We start from the raw sequence: 19,497 nt of genomic DNA, 5'->3' as shown, positions 1-19,497 counted from the left end.
GGCCGTCGATGTTGCGCCGACCTGCGAAACCATTCTAAAGCCCGACTATGGATATCTAATGAAATTTGGGAGAGTATCAAATTGAAGGAAAAAGCATACAAAGTGGCAACGATTAGTGGGAGACTAGAACTGGGAAATCTTTAGGGGGCAACAGAAAGCTACTAAAAAAGCTATAAAGAAGTGTAAGATAGATTATGAGAGTAAACTTGCTCACAATATAAAAACAGATAGTAAAAGTTTCTACAATTATATCAAACAAAAAAGAGTGGCTAAGGTAAATATTGGTCCTTTTGTCACGTGAGAGTACCCTTTCAGAAATGGGTATTTAAGAAATGGAGCTGCTCATGTTACTGGAGCGATGTCAGAGTGTGGGTGGAGCTGAGCTCTACTTCTGCTTTTTAGTTTCAGTTTGAGAAAAGCTTGGGTGCGTCTGTGTTTTTTCAGTGAGCTGTACTGCTGTTGATCTCTGCCATCCAAAGAGTATCAATGGATCATTTGGCGAACTCAGAATTGTAAAAACGTCTCAGTATTAAATGGAAACCTAATATGTTCCTGTTTAAAGGTTTGTTAAGTCTTTTGGGTGTAAAAGGACAGCATACAGGTTACTTAGTTTTGTATTCTTCGGGGGGTGTATTTGATTTACTAAGGTAAATCAAATGCGCCCCCCAAGGTATTCACTGTTTGTTTTAAAAGGTTAACTGGAGTTCATAGAATAAACATTGTTTTGTTTTAAAAACCACTGGTCCATTTTCTGCTGTCCCACACCTGTAGAGTGGGCCGTGTGCTCCCCATACCACAATCTATTAAAAGTTGTGGGTCAGGTGAACTCCATGATACACTTTGGGATTCTCTAAACCCTGGCCCATAACACTTTAGAGGATGAGAAGGGAGATTTAATAATGGGAGATGAGGAAATGGCTGAGGAACTGAACAGGTTTTTTGGGTCGGTGTTCACAGTGGAAGACACAAATAACATGCCAGTGACTGATGGAAATGAGGCTATGACAGGTGAGGACCTTGAGAGGATTGTTATCACTAAGGAGGTAGTGATGGGCAAGCTAATGGGGCTAAAGGTAGACAAGTCTCCTGGACCTGATGGAATGCATCCCAGAGTGCTAAAAGAGATGGCTAGGGAAATTGCAAATGCACTCGTGATAATTTACCAAAATTCACTAGACTCTGGGGTGGTCCCGGCGGATTGGAAATTAGCAAACGTGACACCACTGTTTAAAAAAGGAGGTAGGCAGAAAGCGGGTAATTATAGGCCAGTTAGCTTAACTTCGGTAGTACGGAAGATGCTGGAATCTATCATCAAGGAAGAAATAGCGAGGCATCTGGATGGAAATTGTCCCATTGGACAGAGGCAGCATGGGTTCACAAAGGGCAGGTCGTGCCTAATTAATTGAGTGGAATTTTTTGAGGACATTAACAGTGTGGTAGGTAATGGGGAGCCAATGGATGTGGTATATCTGGATTTCCAGAAAGCTATTGACAAGGTGCCACAGAAAAGGTTGCTGCATAAGATAAAGATGCATGGCATTAAGGGGAAAGTAGTAGCATGGATAGAGGATTGGTTAATTCATAGAAAGTAAAGAGTGGGGATTAATGGGTGTTTCTCTGGTTGACAATCAGTAGCTAGTGGTGTCCCTCAGGGATCAGTGTTGGGCCCACAATTGTTCACAATTTACATAGACGATTTGGAGTTGGGGACCAAGTGCAATGTGTCCAGGTTTGCAGACGACACTAAGATGAGTGGTAAAGCAAAAAGTGCAGAGGATACCGGAAGTCTGCAGAGGGATTTGGATCAGTTAAGTGAATGGGCTAGGGTCTGGCAGATGGAATACAATGTTGACGAATGTGAGGTTATCCGTTTTGGTAGGAATAACAGCAAAAGGGATTATTATTTAAATGACAACATTTTAAAACATGCTGCTGTGCAGAGAGACCTGGGTGTGCTAGTGCATGAGTTGCAAAAAGTTGGTTTACAGGGGCAACAGGTGATTAAGAAGGCAAATGGAGTTTTGTCCTTCGTTGCGCGAGGGATGGAGTTTAAGACGTACTAGCACTGGAGGGTGTGCAGAGGAGATTCACTAGGTTAATCCCAGAGTTCCGGGGGTTGGATTATGAGGAGAGATTCAGCTGACTGGGACTGTACTCGTTGGAATTTAGAAGGATGCGAGGGGTCCTATAGAAACATAAGATTATGAAGGGAATAGGTAGGATAGATACGGGCAGGTTGTTTCCACTGGCGGGTGAAAGCAGAACTAGGGGGCATAGCCTCAAAATAAGGGGAAGTAGATTTAGGACTGAGTTTAGGAGGAACCTCTTCACCCAAAGGGGTGTGAATCAATGGAATTCCTTGCCCAGTGAAGCAGTCGAGGCTCCTTCATTAAATGTTTTTAAGATAAAGATAGATAGTTTTTTGAAGAATAAAGGGATTAAGGGTTATGGTGTTCGGGCCGGAAAGTGGAGCTGAGTCCACAAAAGATCAGCCATGATCTCATTGAATGGTGGAGCAGGCTCGAGGGGCCAGATGGCCTACTCCTGCTCCTAGTTCTTATGTTCCTAATTGGAAAAAATGAATTGGGTACTCTAAAAATTAAAAATAAATCTGTTTATTGCCCTTCCTGGCCCTTCCTTCCTGGTTGAACTGACCCTTCATTTCCCTGTGTGTCAGTATCCATTTTGTCAGCTACCATGGTGCTCAGATGCACCTTTCCTTGTGGAACATGGGGAGGTGGTGGCGTAGTGATATTGTCACTGGACGAGTAAACCAGAGACCCAGAGTACCTCTCTGGGGACCCAGGTTCAAATCCCACCACTGCACATGGTGAAATTTGAATGAATTAAAACATCTGGAATTAAACCATTGTCATAAAAACCCATCTGGTTCACTAATGTCCTTTAGGGAAGGAAATCTGCCGTCCTTACCCGGTCTGGCCTACACGTGACTCCAGGCCCACAGCAATGTTGCTGACTCTTAAATGTCCCCAAGGTTGGGCAATAAATTCTGGGCCAGCGACAACCACACCCCATGAATGAATTAAAAAAAAGATTGGGTGGAGTTACGGGGATAAGGCAGGGGAGTGGGCCTCGGTAGGGTACTCTTTCAGAGGGCTGGTGCAGACTCAATGGGCCAAATAGCCTCCTTGTGTACTGTAGGGATTCTGTGAGTCTTCAGGGACCGTCCAAAAGAGGACTCCATCCAGGCCCAATCCCCCGCCCTATCACGCGCATTGATCGTGGCCAATCCATCTAACCTGCACATCTTTGGAGGAAACTAGAGCTCCCGGAAGAAACCCAGGCAGACATGTTGAGAACGTGCAAACTCCACACAGCTGTTAGGTTGCTCGTGAGGTTGAACAGAAGATTGCTTTACAAATCTGGCTTCCTTTAAACTGCTTGCTGGGAGTTTAACAGCTATTCCTGCTGTTGCTGAGATAGAGAGCAGCTCCCTTCATAGCTTTCATAGAACATTACAGTGCAGTACAGGCCCTTCAGCCCTCGATGTATTGCCTTAAATACCATTTTCTCTTTGATCCTGCACTATCCGTACCTAATTTCTTCAGGGCTGCACTCTTCCAGAGTTAATTAACGTCATCTCTTTATTTTAGCTTTTCCAGCTTTAAAGAGAAGTAAACTCGCTTTATCCATCTTCTCTATCACCCCTTTATTTCACACCTTGGATATCTGGGGCGAAATTCTCCCGAACGGCGCGATGTCCGCCGACTGGCGCCCAAAACGGCGCCAATCAGACGGGCATCGCGCTGCCCCAAAGGTGCGGAATGCTCCACATCTTTGGGGGCCGAGCCCCAACATTGAGGGGCTAGGCCGGCGCCGGAGGAATTTCCGCCCCGCCAGCTGGCGGAAACGGCCTTTGGTGCCCCTCCAGCTGGCGCGGAAATGACATCCCCGGGCGGCGTATGCGCGGGAGTGTCAGCGGCCGCTGACAGTTTCCCACGCATGCGCAGTGGAGGGAGTCTCTTCCGCCTCCGCCATGGTGGAGACCGTGGCGGAGGCGGAAGGGAAAGAGTGCCCCCACGGGCCAGGCCACCGTGGGGGCACCCCCCGGGGCCAGATCGCCCCGCGCCCCCCCCCCCCCCCCCCCCCAGGACCCCGGAGCCCACCACGTCGCCTTGTCCCGCCATTCAAAAGGTGGTTTAATCCACGCCGGCGGGACAGGAAATTTATCGGCGGGACTTCGGCCCATTCGGGCTGGAGAATCCAGCGGGGGGGCCCGCCAACCGGCGCGGCCCGATTCCCGCCCCGCCGAATATCCGGTGCCGGAGACTTCGGCAACCGGCGGGGGCGGGATTCACGGCAGCCCCCGGCGATTCTCCAACCCGGCGGGGGGTCGGAGAATGACGCCCCAGATCCTTTAAAGCCTAATAACCCATTCAGATTTGATGTACTGTGTCCATTTTCACGAAACTGCCTTTGGTAAACATTTGTTTGCAGTCTTGTTCGGCTCATTAGCATATCAAATGCACAGTTTATAGTCACGGGGTCACTGTTCCTTTGCCTTAACTATCTTTCCAGCCTTTTAAACTTTGATCAGAACTTAACCAACAGAAAATATCACAATTTCTTGTATTTTCCTGATATATGTTTGTGACACCGTAAACCCTTCCAATCCGTCTGTGGCAGGGGATAAGATCGAGAGTGTCTCCTGGTCAGCAAGGCTCCATTTAGGGTGGTGCCCCTGAAGTTTATAGCCGCTGGTGAAACGAGCCATGGAAGCAGACGTGTGTGTCGCTAGACACGGGAAAGCTCAAAGTCTCATATTGTAGCCATGCTTGTGTTCCAAATGTTCCCCTAATGTGAACTGCAAAAGATAGGATGCTCCTTTCATCTGTTGGCTCCCCTGTGATGACTGCTCAGCTCAGCAGCTCCGCTAAATTACTTGATTGTCAGCAGTGGTTTTGTCTGTGACAGGTGCGCAATGAGTTTTACAAAGATACTCAAGGGGTGATCCTCGCCTATGATGTTGGACAGAAGGACTCCTTTGATGCGCTGGAGAGCTGGCTTGATGAGATGAAGCAGGAATTGGGGCCACATGGGAACATGGAGAACATTGTGTTCGTTGTCTGCGCCAACAAGGTATTCAATTATGTCATCGCTTATTATGCCAGCTGGTCTTGATGTCTATCCGCATTGCAGACAGTGTAGAGGAGCTTTACTCTCCAACCTTATGATGCACCTGCCCTCGGAGAGTTTGATGGGACAGTGTATGTTCATTCGATCAACTGAAGTTTAAGTATATTAAGGTGGAGGACATTGATTAGTTGTTGACTTGAGCAACTATGAAGAGACACCAGGTGAAGGTCATGTGAGGAGATATACCCTTAGTGATTGTAGCGCACAATGACTTACGAGAGAGACGAGTAGAGATGAAGTCGGGGTCGTAGGCGCGGGCGTTTTGCGAGGCCACATTTAGGGAAGCTGCAATGGCCCGTGCCTCTGAGAGTCCTAGCGACTCTTTTTCTAAAAGTCTTTGGCGGATTTGGGGAGAGAGTTCATACCTGCCACAAACGCATCGCGAATTAGCATGTCCGTGTGTTCCATCGCGTTTACCGGCGGGCAGCTGCAGGCCCGTCCCAAAATTAGCAGCGCGGCGTAGAATTCCTCTAAAGATTCTCCGGGACTTTGCCGTCTCGTTGCGAGTTGGTAGCGTGCGTCGACCTGGTTCACGGGGCGAACGTAGAGGCTCTTCAGTGCTGCGAGCGCCGTCGGGAAATCCTCTGCGTCTTCTATGAGAGGGTAAATCTCCGGGCTTACCCTCGAATGCAGGACCTGCATTTTCTGGTCTTCTGTGATCCGGCCGGGGGCCGTTCGGAGGTAGCCTTCAAAACAAGCTTGCCAGTGTTTAAAAACTGCTGCCGAGTTCGCTGCGTGGGGGCTGATCCGCAGGCATTCCGGGGCGATCCGGAGCTCCATAGTCCTTTAAGCTCGCTTAATAAATTGTAGCGCACAATGACTTACGAGAGAGACGAGTAGAGATGAAGTCGATGAGGCTTTATTAAGCGAGACTTGTCCCCAGCAGTTCAGCAACAGAATGGAGCGGCGGGGAGAAGCTCGAGTTCTTATACTCCGCCTTCAGGGCGGAGCCAGGAGTCAACAGCCAACCAGGACCCGGGATCTGTCAGCCAATAGCATCACGGCTTCACAGTCCCACATGACCCCTAATACATACTACCTGAATAAATCTATCACAAATAAAGATTGGCTCTGGTTTCTTCCTCAGCAATTGACTAACTGACTATGGGTGGCACGGTAGCACGGTGGTTAGCACAGTTGCTTCACAGCTGCAGGGTGCCAGGTTCGATTCCCTGCTGGGTCTCTGTCTGTGCGGAGTCTGCACGTTCTCCCCGTGTGTGCGTGGGTTTCCTCCGGGTGCTCCGGTTTCCTCCCACAATCCAAAGACGTGCAGGTTAGGTGGATTGGCCGTGATAAATTGCCCTTAGTGTCCAAAAAGGTTACCTGGGGTTACTGGGTTATGGGGATAGGGTGGAGGTGTGGGCTTGGGTAGGGTGCTCTTTCCAAGGGCCGGTGCAGACTCAATGGGCCGAATGGTTGTAAGTTCTATAGTTCTATGATCAGACCCACAAGGTGGAAACAGAGAGCAGTGACCCCAAGGTGAAGGTTGGAAACAAAGAGAACATTTTCTTTTCGAACAGATTACAATCCCAGTGGCCATTGTGGGAAAGGCAGAGAGTAAGTGTAAATTGTCAGGGTTCGATTACTCCGCTGTTTTCAGAGACTGATCCAATGGAAGAATGAGGTCAATATGTGGACACCGGTTATATCCCGAGCAAAGAGGAAACAAGGTGTGGCCTTGGGTTCCTAACAAAAGGCAAATCCGAAGCAAAGTGTTTTTGAGCTGGATGCCCCGTTAGTTGGATATTGATGAAGGTTTGGATCTTCCTGTTAGGGCTCATGGATGAAATTTTGCCCGTCAGATTTTGATAGATTTCGAGAGACAGATTGTCATTCTGTGGAAGAATTTGTCATGGACTTTAACAGACTGTACAAGATTGAAGAAGTTCAAGTTAGAGATCGCTGTTTCAATGCTAGCATTTAAATTTCTGCATTGTGCTAAGATGTCACATACGGGCAGGTTGTAACTGGGTTTTAGCTCAGGAAGATTCCCTCTCATATTAGATCTGTGCTACCTTCAAAAACATTCCGGAAGAGAAAGTCATTTCCGGCAGCATTGTTAGAAGAAGTGGAACATTCCCCAGTGGCACTAAGAATAGGCATTCGGTGATTTCCAACATCATGAAGACACTTGATGCAAGCATCAGTACAACGGAAGAGTTACAGGCAGGAAGGAGAAGGATTAAAGCACTTCAGTAGATCTGGATATCACAGCACCAGGCAGGATTAGAGTAACACGATAGGCTATTTAGGGAATCCTGGGGAACAGTTAACAGGTGTTTCAGATGTGACTCAGTATCACAGTGAACTGACCAAAGCAAAAAGCAAACTAACACGCGTCACACCAAAGGTGGAAGATGATGTTTATGATCAATGAGAAGGAATTTTACGAGTTACAAGGAAGTTTAGTTGGTAATGAGTGTGTTCGTCATGCACTCATTCCATTGCGCGTGTTAGGTAGTGGCTGCAATTCACTGCTGTTGTGATTCTCTGTTCACGCCAGCAGCGTATCTCCGTCCGCGGGCTTCCCGGCGGAGTGGGGGGGCTTCAATGGGGATTCCATTCACAAGCGGCGAGAGTAGAGAACCCCAGCGCCAGGGATCGCCGCGTCACTGAGAAACACGCGGCTGGGGGACGGGAGAATCTCACCGCCAGGGATCGCCGCGTCACTGAGACACACGCGGCTGGGGGACGGGAGAATCTCACCGCCAGGGATCGCCGCGTCACTGAGAAACACGCGACTGGGGGACGAGAATCTCACCGCCAGGGAACGGCGTCACTGAGACACACGCGGCTGGGAGACGGGAGAATCTCACCGCCAGGGAACGGCGTCACTGAGACACGCGGCTGGGGAACGAGAATCTCACCGCCAGGGAACGGCGTCACTGAGACACGCGGCTGGGGGACGGGAGAATCCCAGCGCCAGGGAACGGCGTCACCGAGAAACACGCGGCTGGGAGACGGGAGAATCACACCGCCAGGGAACGGCGTCACTGAGACACGCGGCTGGGTGACGGGAGAATCTCACCGCCAGGGAACGGCGTCACTGAGACACACGCGGCTGGGGGACGGTAGAATCTCACCGCCAGGGAACGACGTCACTGAGAAACACGCGACTGGGGAACGAGAATCTCACCGCCAGGGAACGGCGTCACCGAGACACACGTGACTGGGGGACGGGAGAATCTCACCGCCAGTGAACGGCGTCACTGAGAAACACGCGACTGGGGGACGGGAGAATCTCACCGCCAGTGAACGGCGTCACCGAGACACACGTGACTGGGGGACGGGAGAATCCCACCGCCAGGGAACGGCGTCACTGAGAAACACGCGGCTGGGGGACGGGAGAATCTCACCGCCAGGGAACGGCGTCACCGAGAAACACGCGGCTGGGGGACGGGAGAATCTCACCGCCAGGGCACGGCGTCACTGAGAACCACGCGGCTGTGTGACGGGAGAATCTCACCGCCAGTGAACGGCGTCACCGAGAAACACGCGGCTGGGGGACGGGAGAATCTCACCGCCAGGGAACGGCGTCACCGAGAAACACGCGGCTGGGGGACGGGAGAATCCCAGCGCCACGAACGGCGTCACTGAGACACACGCGGCTGGGGGACGGGAGAATCTCAGCGCCAGGGAACGGCGTCACTGAGAAACACGCGGCTGGGTGACGGGAGAATCTCAGCGCCAGGGAACGGCGTCACCGAGAAACACGCGGCTGGGGGTCGGGAGAATCTCACCGCCAGGGAACGGAGTCACTGAGAAACACGCGGCTGGGGGACGGGAGGATCTCACCGCCAGGGAACGGCGTCACCGAGAAACACGCGACTGGGGGACGGGAGAACCTCACCGCCAGGGAACGGCGTCACTGAGAAACACGCTGCTGGGGGTCGGGAGAATCTCACCGCCACGGAACGGAGTCACTGAGAAACACGCGGCTGGGGGACGGGAGGATCTCACCGCCAGGGAACGGCGTCACCGAGAAACACGCGACTGGGGGACGGGAGAACCTCACCGCCAGGGAACGGCGTCACTGAGAGTCACGCGGCTGGGGTACGGGAGAATCCCACCGCCAGGGAATTGCGTCACCGAGAAACACGCGACTGGGGGACGGGAGAATCTCACCGCCAGGGAACGGCGTCACCGAGAAACACGCGGCTGGGAGACGGGAGAATCTCACCGCCAGGGAACGAAGTCACCGAGAAACACGCGGTTGGGGGACGGGAGAATCTCACCGCCAGGGAACGGCGTCACCAAGAAACACGCGGCTGGGGGACAGAAGAATCTCATCGCCAGGGAACGGCGTCACTGAGACACACGCGGCTGGGGGACGGGAGAATCTCACCGCCCGGGAACGGCGTCACCGAGAAACACGCGGCTGGGGGACGGGAGAATCTCATCGCCAGGGAACGGCGTCACCGAGAAACACGCGACTGGGGGACGGGAGAATCTCATCGCCAGGGAACGGCGTCACCGAGAAACACGCGGCTGGGGGACGGGAGAATCTCATCGCCAGGGAACGGCGTCACCGAGAAACACGCGGCTGGGGGACGGGAGAATCTCATCGCCAGGGAACGGCGTCACCGAGAAACACGCGGCTGGGGGACGGGAGAATCTCACCGCCACGGAACGGCGTAACTGAGAAACAAGCGGCTGGGGGACGGGAGAATCTCACCGCCAGGGAACGGCGTCACTGAGAAACACGCGGCTGGGGGACGGGAGAATCTCACCGCCAGGGAACGGCGTCACTGAGAAACACGCGGCTGGGGGACGGGAGGATCTCACCGCCAGGGAACGGCGTCACCGAGAAACACGCGGCTGGGGGACGGGAGAATCTCACCGCCAGGGAACGGCGTCACTGAGAAACACGCGGCTGGGGGACGGGAGAATCTCACCGCCAGGGAACGGCGTCACTGAGAAACACGCGGCTGGGGTACCGGAGAATCTCACCGCCAGGGATCGCCGCGTCACTGAGAAACACGCGGCTGGGGGACGGGAGAATCTCACCGCCAGGGAACGGCGGCACTGAGACACACGAGGCTGGGGTACCGGAGAATCTCACCGCCAGGGAACGGCGTCTCTGAGAAACACGCGACTGGGGGACGGGAGAATCTCACCGCCAGGGAACGGCATCACCGAGAAACACGCGACTGGGGGACGGGACAATCCCACCGCCAGGGAACGGCATCACCGAGAAACACACGACTGGGGGACGGGACAATCTCACCGCCAGGGAACGGCATCACCGAGAAACACACGACTGGGGGACGGGACAATCTCACCACCAGGGAACGGCGTCACTGAGACACACGCGGCTGGGGGACGGGAGAATCTCACCGCCAGGGAACGGCATCACCGAGAAACACGCGACTGGGGGACGGGACAATCCCACCGCCAGGGAACGGCGTCTCTGAGACACACGCGGCTGGGGGACGGGAGAATCTCACCGCCAGGGAACGGCGTCACTGAGACACACGCGGCTGGGGGACGGGAGAATCTCACCGCCAGGGAACGGCGTCACTGAGAAACACGCGGCTGGGGGACGGGAGAATCTCACCGCCAGGGAACGGCGTCACTGAGACACACGCGGCTGGGGGACGGGAGAATCTCACCGCCAGGGAACGGCGTCTCTGAGAAACACGCGGCTGGGGGACGGGAGAATCTCACCGCCAGGGAACGGCGTCACCGAGAAACACGCGGCTGGGGGACGGGAGAATCTCACCGCCAGGGAACGGCGTCACTGAGAAACACGGCTGGGGGACGGGAGAATCTCACCGCCAGGGAACGGCGTCACTGAGAAACACGCGGCTGGGGGACGGGAGAATCTCACCGCCAGGGAACGGCGTCACCGAGAAACACGCGGCTGGGTGATGGGAGAATCTCACCGCCCGGGAACGGAGTCACTGAGAAACGTGTGACTGGGGGACGAGAATCTCACCGCCAGGGAACGGCGTCACCGAGAAACACGCGGCTGTGGACGGGAGAATCTCACCGCCACGGAACGGCGTCACTGGGAAACACGCGACTGGGGGACGGGAGAATCTCACCGCCAGGGAACGGCGTCTCTGAGAAACACGCGGCTGGGGGACGGGAGAATCTCACCGCCACGGAACGGCGTCACTGGGAAACACGCGACTGGGGGACGGGAGAATCTCACCGCCAGGGAACGGCGTCACTGAGAAACACGCGGCTGGGGGACGGGAGATTCTCACCGCCAGGGAACGGCGTCACCGAGAAACACGCGGCTGGGGGACGGGAGAATCTCACCGCCAGGGAACGGCGTCACTGAGACACACGCGGCTGGGGGGCGAGAATCTCACCGCCAGGGAACGGCGTCACTGAGAAACACACGGTTGTGGGACGGGAGAATCTCACCGCCAGGGAACGGCGTCACTGAGACACACGCGGCTGGGGGGCGAGAATCTCACCGCCAGGGATCGCCGCGTCACTGAGAAACACGCGGCTGGGGGATGGGAGAATCTCACCGCCACGGAACGGAGTCACCGAGAAACACGCGGCTGGGAGACGGGAGAATCTCTCCGCCAGGGAACGGCGTCACTGAGAAACACACGGTTGTGGGACGGGAGAATCCCAGCGCCAGGGAACGGCGTCACTGAGAAACACACGGTTGTGGGACGGGAGAATCCCAGCGCCAGGGAACGGCGTCACTGAGAAACACACGGTTGTGGGACGGGAGAATCCCAGCGCCAGGGAACGGCGTCACTGAGAAACACGCGGCTGGGAGACGGGAGAATCTCTCCGCCAGGGAACGGCGTCACTGAGAAACACACGGTTGTGGGACGGGAGAATCCCAGCGCCAGGGAACGGCGTCACTGAGAAACACGCGACTGGTGGACGAGAATCTCACCGCCAGGGAACGGCGTCACTGAGAAACACGCGGCTGGGGGATGGAAGAATCTCACCGCCAGGGAATTGCGTCACCGAGAAACACGCGACTGGGGGACGGGAGAATCTCACCGCCAGGGAACGGCGTCTCTGAGAAACACGCGGCTGGGAGACGGGAGAATCTCTCCGCCAGGGAACGGCGTCACTGAGACACGCGACTGGGGGACGGGAGAATCTCACCGCCAGGGAACGGCGTCACTGAGACACACGACTGGGGGACGGGAGAATCTCACTGCCAGGGAACGGCGTCACTGAGACACACGCGACTGGGGGACGGGAGAATCTCACCGCCAGGGAATTGCGTCACCGAGAAACACGCGGTTGGGGGGCGGGAGAATCTCACCGCCAGGGAATTGCGTCACCGAGAAACACGCGGTTGGGGGACGGGAGAATCCCCCCCCGGGCGAACGGCGTCACTGAGACACACGCGGCTGGGGGACGGAGAATCTCACCGCCAGGGAACGGCGTCACCGAGACACACGCGGCTGGGGGACGGGAGAATCTCACCGCCAGGGAACGGCGTCTCTGAGAAACACGCGGCTGGGTGATGGGAGAATCTCACCGCCAGGGAACGGCGTCACCGAGAAACACGCGGCTGGGGGACGGGAGAATCCCAGCGCCAGGGAACGGCGTCTCTGAGAAACACGCGGCTGGGTGATGGGAGAATCTCACCGCCAGGGAACGGCGTCACCGAGAAACACGCGGCTGGGGGATGGGAGAATCTCACCGCCAGGGAACGGCATCACTGAGACACGCGACTGGGGGACGGAGAACCTCACCGCCAGGGAACGGCGTCACCGAGAAACACGCGGCTGGGGGACGGGAGAATCTCACCGCCAGGGAACGGCGTCACCGAGACACACGCGACTGGGGGACGGGAGAATCCCACCGCCAGGGAACGGCGTCACTGAGACACACGCGACTGGGGGACGGGAGAATCCCACCGCCAGGGAACGGCGTCACTGAGAAACACGCGGCTGGGTGACGGGAGAATCTCACCGCCAGGGAACGGCGTCACCGAGACACACGCGACTGGGGGACGGGAGAATCCCACCGCCAGGGAACGGCGTCACTGAGACACACGCGGCTGGGGGACGGGAGAATCCCACCGCCAGGGAACGGCGTCACTGAGAAACACGCGGCTGAGGGACGGGAGAATCCCACCGCCAGGGAACGGCGTCACTGAGACACACGCGACTGGGGGACGGGAGAATCCCACCGCCAGGGAACGGCGTCACCGAGACACACGCGACTGGGTGACGGGAGAATCCCAGCGCCAGGGAACGGCGTCACCGAGAAACACGCGGTTGGGTGACGGGAGAATCTCACCGCCAGGGATCGCCGCGTCACTGAGACACGCGGCTGGTGGACGGGAGAATCTCACCGCCAGTGAACGGCGTCACTGAGAAACACGCGACTGGGGGACGGAGAACCTCACCGCCAGGGAACGGCGTCACTGAGAAACACGCGGCTGGGGGACGGGAGAATCCCACCGCCAGGGAACGGCGTCACTGAGAAACACGCGGCTGGGGGACGGGACAATCCCACCGCCAGGGAACGGCATCACCGAGAAACACACGACTGGGGGACGGGACAATCTCACCGCCAGGGAACGGCATCACCGAGAAACACACGACTGGGGGACGGGACAATCTCACCACCAGGGAACGGCGTCACTGAGACACACGCGGCTGGGGGACGGGAGAATCTCACCGCCAGGGAACGGCATCACCGAGAAACACGCGACTGGGGGACGGGACAATCCCACCGCCAGGGAACGGCGTCTCTGAGACACACGCGGCTGGGGGACGGGAGAATCTCACCGCCAGGGAACGGCGTCACTGAGACACACGCGGCTGGGGGACGGGAGAATCTCACCGCCAGGGAACGGCGTCACTGAGAAACACGCGGCTGGGGGACGGGAGAATCTCACCGCCAGGGAACGGCGTCACTGAGACACACGCGGCTGGGGGACGGGAGAATCTCACCGCCAGGGAACGGCGTCTCTGAGAAACACGCGGCTGGGGGACGGGAGAATCTCACCGCCAGGGAACGGCGTCACCGAGAAACACGCGGCTGGGGGACGGGAGAATCTCACCGCCAGGGAACGGCGTCACTGAGAAACACGGCTGGGGGACGGGAGAATCTCACCGCCAGGGAACGGCGTCACTGAGAAACACGCGGCTGGGGGACGGGAGAATCTCACCGCCAGGGAACGGCGTCACCGAGAAACACGCGGCTGGGTGATGGGAGAATCTCACCGCCCGGGAACGGAGTCACTGAGAAACGTGTGACTGGGGGACGAGAATCTCACCGCCAGGGAACGGCGTCACCGAGAAACACGCGGCTGTGGACGGGAGAATCTCACCGCCACGGAACGGCGTCACTGGGAAACACGCGACTGGGGGACGGGAGAATCTCACCGCCAGGGAACGGCGTCTCTGAGAAACACGCGGCTGGGGGACGGGAGAATCTCACCGCCACGGAACGGCGTCACTGGGAAACACGCGACTGGGGGACGGGAGAATCTCACCGCCAGGGAACGGCGTCACTGAGAAACACGCGGCTGGGGGACGGGAGAATCTCACCGCCAGGGAACGGCGTCACCGAGAAACACGCGGCTGGGGGACGGGAGAATCTCACCGCCAGGGAACGGCGTCACTGAGACACACGCGGCTGGGGGGCGAGAATCTCACCGCCAGGGAACGGCGTCACTGAGAAACACACGGTTGTGGGACGGGAGAATCTCACCGCCAGGGAACGGCGTCACTGAGACACACGCGGCTGGGGGGCGAGAATCTCACCGCCAGGGATCGCCGCGTCACTGAGAAACACGCGGCTGGGGGATGGGAGAATCTCACCGCCACGGAACGGAGTCACCGAGAAACACGCGGCTGGGAGACGGGAGAATCTCTCCGCCAGGGAACGGCGTCACTGAGAAACACACGGTTGTGGGACGGGAGAATCCCAGCGCCAGGGAACGGCGTCACTGAGAAACACACGGTTGTGGGACGGGAGAATCCCAGCGCCAGGGAACGGCGTCACTGAGAAACACACGGTTGTGGGACGGGAGAATCCCAGCGCCAGGCAACGGCGTCACTGAGAAACACGCGGCTGGGAGACGGGAGAATCTCTCCGCCAGGGAACGGCGTCACTGAGAAACACACGGTTGTGGGACGGGAGAATCCCAGCGCCAGGGAACGGCGTCACTGAGAAACACGCGACTGGGGGACGAGAATCTCACCGCCAGGGAACGGCGTCACTGAGAAACACGCGGCTGGGGGATGGAAGAATCTCACCGCCAGGGAATTGCGTCACCGAGAAACACGCGACTGGGGGACGGGAGAATCTCACCGCCAGGGAACGGCGTCTCTGAGAAACACGCGGCTGGGAGACGGGAGAATCTCTCCGCCAGGGAACGGCGTCACTGAGACACGCGACTGGGGGACGGGAGAATCTCACCGCCAGGGAACGGCGTCACTGAGACACGCGACTGGGGGACGGGAGAATCTCACCGCCAGGGAATTGCGTCACCGAGAAACACGCGGTTGGGGGGCGGGAGAATCTCACCGCCAGGGAATTGCGTCACCGAGAAACACGCGGTTGGGGGACGGGAGAATCCCCCCCCGGGCGAACGGCGTCACTGAGACACACGCGGCTGGGGGACGGGAGAATCTCACCGCCAGGGAACGGCGTCACTGAGACACACGCGGCTGGGGGACGGAGAATCTCACCGCCAGGGAACGGCGTCACCGAGAAACACGCGGCTGGGCGACGGGAGAATCTCACCGCCAGGGAACGGCGTCTCTGGGAAACACGCGGCTGGGTGATGGGAGAATCTCACCGCCAGGGAACGGCGTCACCGAGAAACACGCGGCTGGGGGACGGGAGAATCCCAGCGCCAGGGAACGGCGTCTCTGAGAAACACGCGGCTGGGTGATGGGAGAATCTCACCGCCAGGGAACGGCGTCACCGAGAAACACGCGGCTGGGGGACGGGAGAATCTCACCGCCAGGGAACGGCATCACTGAGACACGCGACTGGGGGACGGAGAACCTCACCGCCAGGGAACGGCGTCACCGAGAAACACGCGGCTGGGGGACGGGAGAATCTCACCGCCAGGGAACGGCGTCACCGAGACACACGCGACTGGGGGACGGGAGAATCCCACCGCCAGGGAACGGCGTCACTGAGACACACGCGACTGGGGGACGGGAGAATCCCACCGCCAGGGAACGGCGTCACTGAGAAACACGCGGCTGGGTGACGGGAGAATCTCACCGCCAGGGAACGGCGTCACCGAGACACACGCGACTGGGGGACGGGAGAATCCCACCGCCAGGGAACGGCGTCACTGAGACACACGCGGCTGGGGGACGGGAGAATCCCACCGCCAGGGAACGGCGTCACTGAGAAACACGCGGCTGAGGGACGGGAGAATCCCCCCGCCAGGGAACGGCATCACTGAGACACACGCGACTGGGGGACGGGAGAATCCCACCGCCAGGGAACGGCGTCACCGAGACACACGCGACTGGGTGACGGGAGAATCCCAGCGCCAGGGAACGGCGTCACCGAGAAACACGCGGTTGGGTGACGGGAGAATCTCACCGCCAGGGATCGCCGCGTCACTGAGACACGCGGCTGGTGGACGGGAGAATCTCACCGCCAGTGAACGGCGTCACTGAGAAACACGCGACTGGGGGACGGAGAACCTCACGGCCAGGGAACGGCGTCACTGAGAAACACGCGGCTGGGGGACGGGAGAATCCCACCGCCAGGGAACGGCGTCACTGAGAAACACGCGGCTGGGGGACGGGAGAATCCCACCGCCAGGGAACGGCGTCACTGAGAAACACGCGGCTGGGGGACGGGAGAATCCCACCGCCAGGGAACGGCGTCACTGAGAAACACGCGGCTGGGAGACGGAAGAATCCCACCGCCAGGGAACGGCGTCACTGAGAAACACGCGGCTGGGGGACGGGAGAATCTCACGCCAGGGAACGGCGTCACCGAGAAACACGCGGTTGGGTGACGGGAGAATCTCACCGCCAGGGAACGGCGTCACTGAGAAACACGCGGCTGTGGACGGGAGAATCTCACCGCCAGGGAACGGCGTCACCGAGAAACACGTGGCTGGGGGACGGAGAATCCCAGCGCCAGGGAACGGCGTCACCGAGAAACACACGGCTGGGAGACGGGAGAATCTCACCGCCAGGGAACGACATCACCGAGAAACCCGCGGCTGGGAGACGGGAGAATCTCACCGCCAGGGAACGACAACACCGAGAAACCCGCGGCTGGGGGACGGAGAATCCCAGCGCCAGGGAACGGCATCACCGAGAAACACACGGCTGAGGGACGGGAGAATCTCACCGCCAGGGAACGGCGTCACTGAGAAACACGCGGCTGGGAGACGGGAGAATCTCACCGCCAGGGAACGGCATCACCGAGAAACACACGGCTGAGGGACGGGAGAATCTCACCGCCAGGGAACGGTGTCACTGAGAAACACGCGACTGGGGGACGGGAGAATCCCACCGCCAGGGAACGGCGTCACTGAGACACACGCGACTGGGGGACGGGAGAATCCCACCGCCAGGGAACGGCGTCACCGAGACACACGCGACTGGGTGACGGGAGAATCCCAGCGCCAGGGAACGGCGTCACCGAGAAACACGCGGTTGGGTGACGGGAGAATCTCACCGCCAGGGATCGCCGCGTCACTGAGACACGCGGCTGGTGGACGGGAGAATCTCACCGCCAGTGAACGGCGTCACTGAGAAACACGCGACTGGGGGACGGGAGAATCCCACCGCCAGGGAACGGCGTCACTGAGAAACACGCGGCTGGGGGACGGGAGAATCCCACCGCCAGGGAACGGCGTCACTGAGAAACACGCGGCTGGGAGACGGAAGAATCCCACCGCCAGGGAACGGCGTCACTGAGAAACACGCGGCTGGGGGACGGGAGAATCTCACGCCAGGGAACGGCGTCACCGAGAAACACGCGGTTGGGTGACGGGAGAATCTCACCGCCAGGGAACGGCGTCACTGAGAAACACGCGGCTGTGGATGGGAGAATCTCACCGCCAGGGAACGGCGTCACCGAGAAACACGTGGCTGGGGGACGGAGAATCCCAGCGCCAGGGAACGACATCACCGAGAAACCCGCGGCTGGGGGACGGGAGAATCCCAGCACCAGGGAACGGCGTCACCGAGAAACACGCGCCTGGGAGACGGGAGAATCTCACCGCCAGGGAACGGTGTCACTGAGAAACACGCGACTGGGGGACGGGACAATCTCACCGCCAGGGAACGGCGTCACTGAGAAACACGCGGCTGGGGGACGGGAGAATCTCACCGCCAGGGAACGGCGTCACCGAGAAACACGCGACTGGGTGACGGGAGAATCTCACCGCCAGGGAACGGCGTCACCGAGAAACATGCGGTTGGGGGACGGGAGAATCCCACCGCCAGGGAACGGCGTCACTGAGACACGCGGCTGGGGGACGGGAGAATCTCACCGCCAGGGAACGGCGTCACCGAGAAACACGCGGCTGGGGGACGGGAGAATCTCACCGCCAGGGAACGGCGTCACCGAGAAACACGCGGCTGGGGGGGGCGGGAGAATCTCACCGCCAGGGAACGGCGTCACCGAGAAACACGCGGCTGGGGGGCGCGGGAGAATCTCACCGCCAGGGAACGGCGGCACTGAGACACACGCGGCTGGGGGGGGGCGGGAGAATCCCACCGCCAGGGAACGGCATCACCGAGAAACACGCGGCTGGGGGACGGGAGAATCTCACCGCCAGGGAACGGCGTCACTGAGACACACGCGGCTGGGGGACGGGAGAATCTCACCGCCAGGGAACGGCGTCACTGAGAAACACGCGGCTGGGGGACGGGAGAATCTCACCGCCAGGGAACGGCGTCACTGAGACACACGCGGCTGGGGGGGGCGGGAGAATCCCACCGCCAGGGAACGGCGTCACTGAGAAACACGCGGCTGGGAGACGGGAGAATCTCACCGCCAGGGAACGGCGTCACTGAGAAACACGCGGCTGGGGGACGGGAGAATCTCACCGCCAGGGAACGGCGGCACTGAGACACACGCGGCTGGGGGGGGGCGGGAGAATCCCACCGCCAGGGAACGGCGTCACCGAGAAACACGCGACTGGGGGGGCGGGAGAATCCCAGCGCCAGGGAACGGCGTCACCGAGAAACACGCGGTTGGGGGGGGCGGGAGAATCTCACCGCCAGGGAACGGCGGCACTGAGACACACGCGGCTGGGGGGGGCGGGAGAATCTCACCGCCAGGGAACGGCGTCACTGAGAAACACGCGGCTGGGGGACGGGAGAATCTCACCGCCCGGGAACGGCGTCACTGAGACACACGCGGCTGGGGGACGAGAATCTCACCGCCAGGGAACGG

General features: G+C 58.5%; 1 protein-coding gene across 3 annotated transcripts in view; it reads left to right on the top strand.

Annotated features, from left to right (window-relative positions):
* dnajc27 (DnaJ (Hsp40) homolog, subfamily C, member 27) overlaps positions 1-19,497 on the top strand; it is a 63,059-nt gene that overhangs the window by 20,679 nt on the left and 22,883 nt on the right. For 2 of the 3 annotated variants that reach the window (XM_072515401.1, XM_072515410.1), the window contains exon 4: positions 4,936-5,100. The exons of the other annotated variant lie outside the window; for it this stretch is intronic. In XM_072515401.1, the coding sequence (XP_072371502.1) occupies positions 4,936-5,100 (165 nt within the window). The remainder of the gene's footprint in view (positions 1-4,935; positions 5,101-19,497) is intronic. 3 annotated transcript variants of the gene reach the window in all.

The sequence above is a fragment of the Scyliorhinus torazame genome, chromosome 1 (assembly GCF_047496885.1).
Source record: "Scyliorhinus torazame isolate Kashiwa2021f chromosome 1, sScyTor2.1, whole genome shotgun sequence".
Taxonomy (NCBI): Eukaryota; Metazoa; Chordata; class Chondrichthyes; order Carcharhiniformes; family Scyliorhinidae; genus Scyliorhinus; species Scyliorhinus torazame.
Note: the sequence above shows the minus strand (reverse complement) of the source record. Positions and strands in the feature narration are given on the sequence as shown.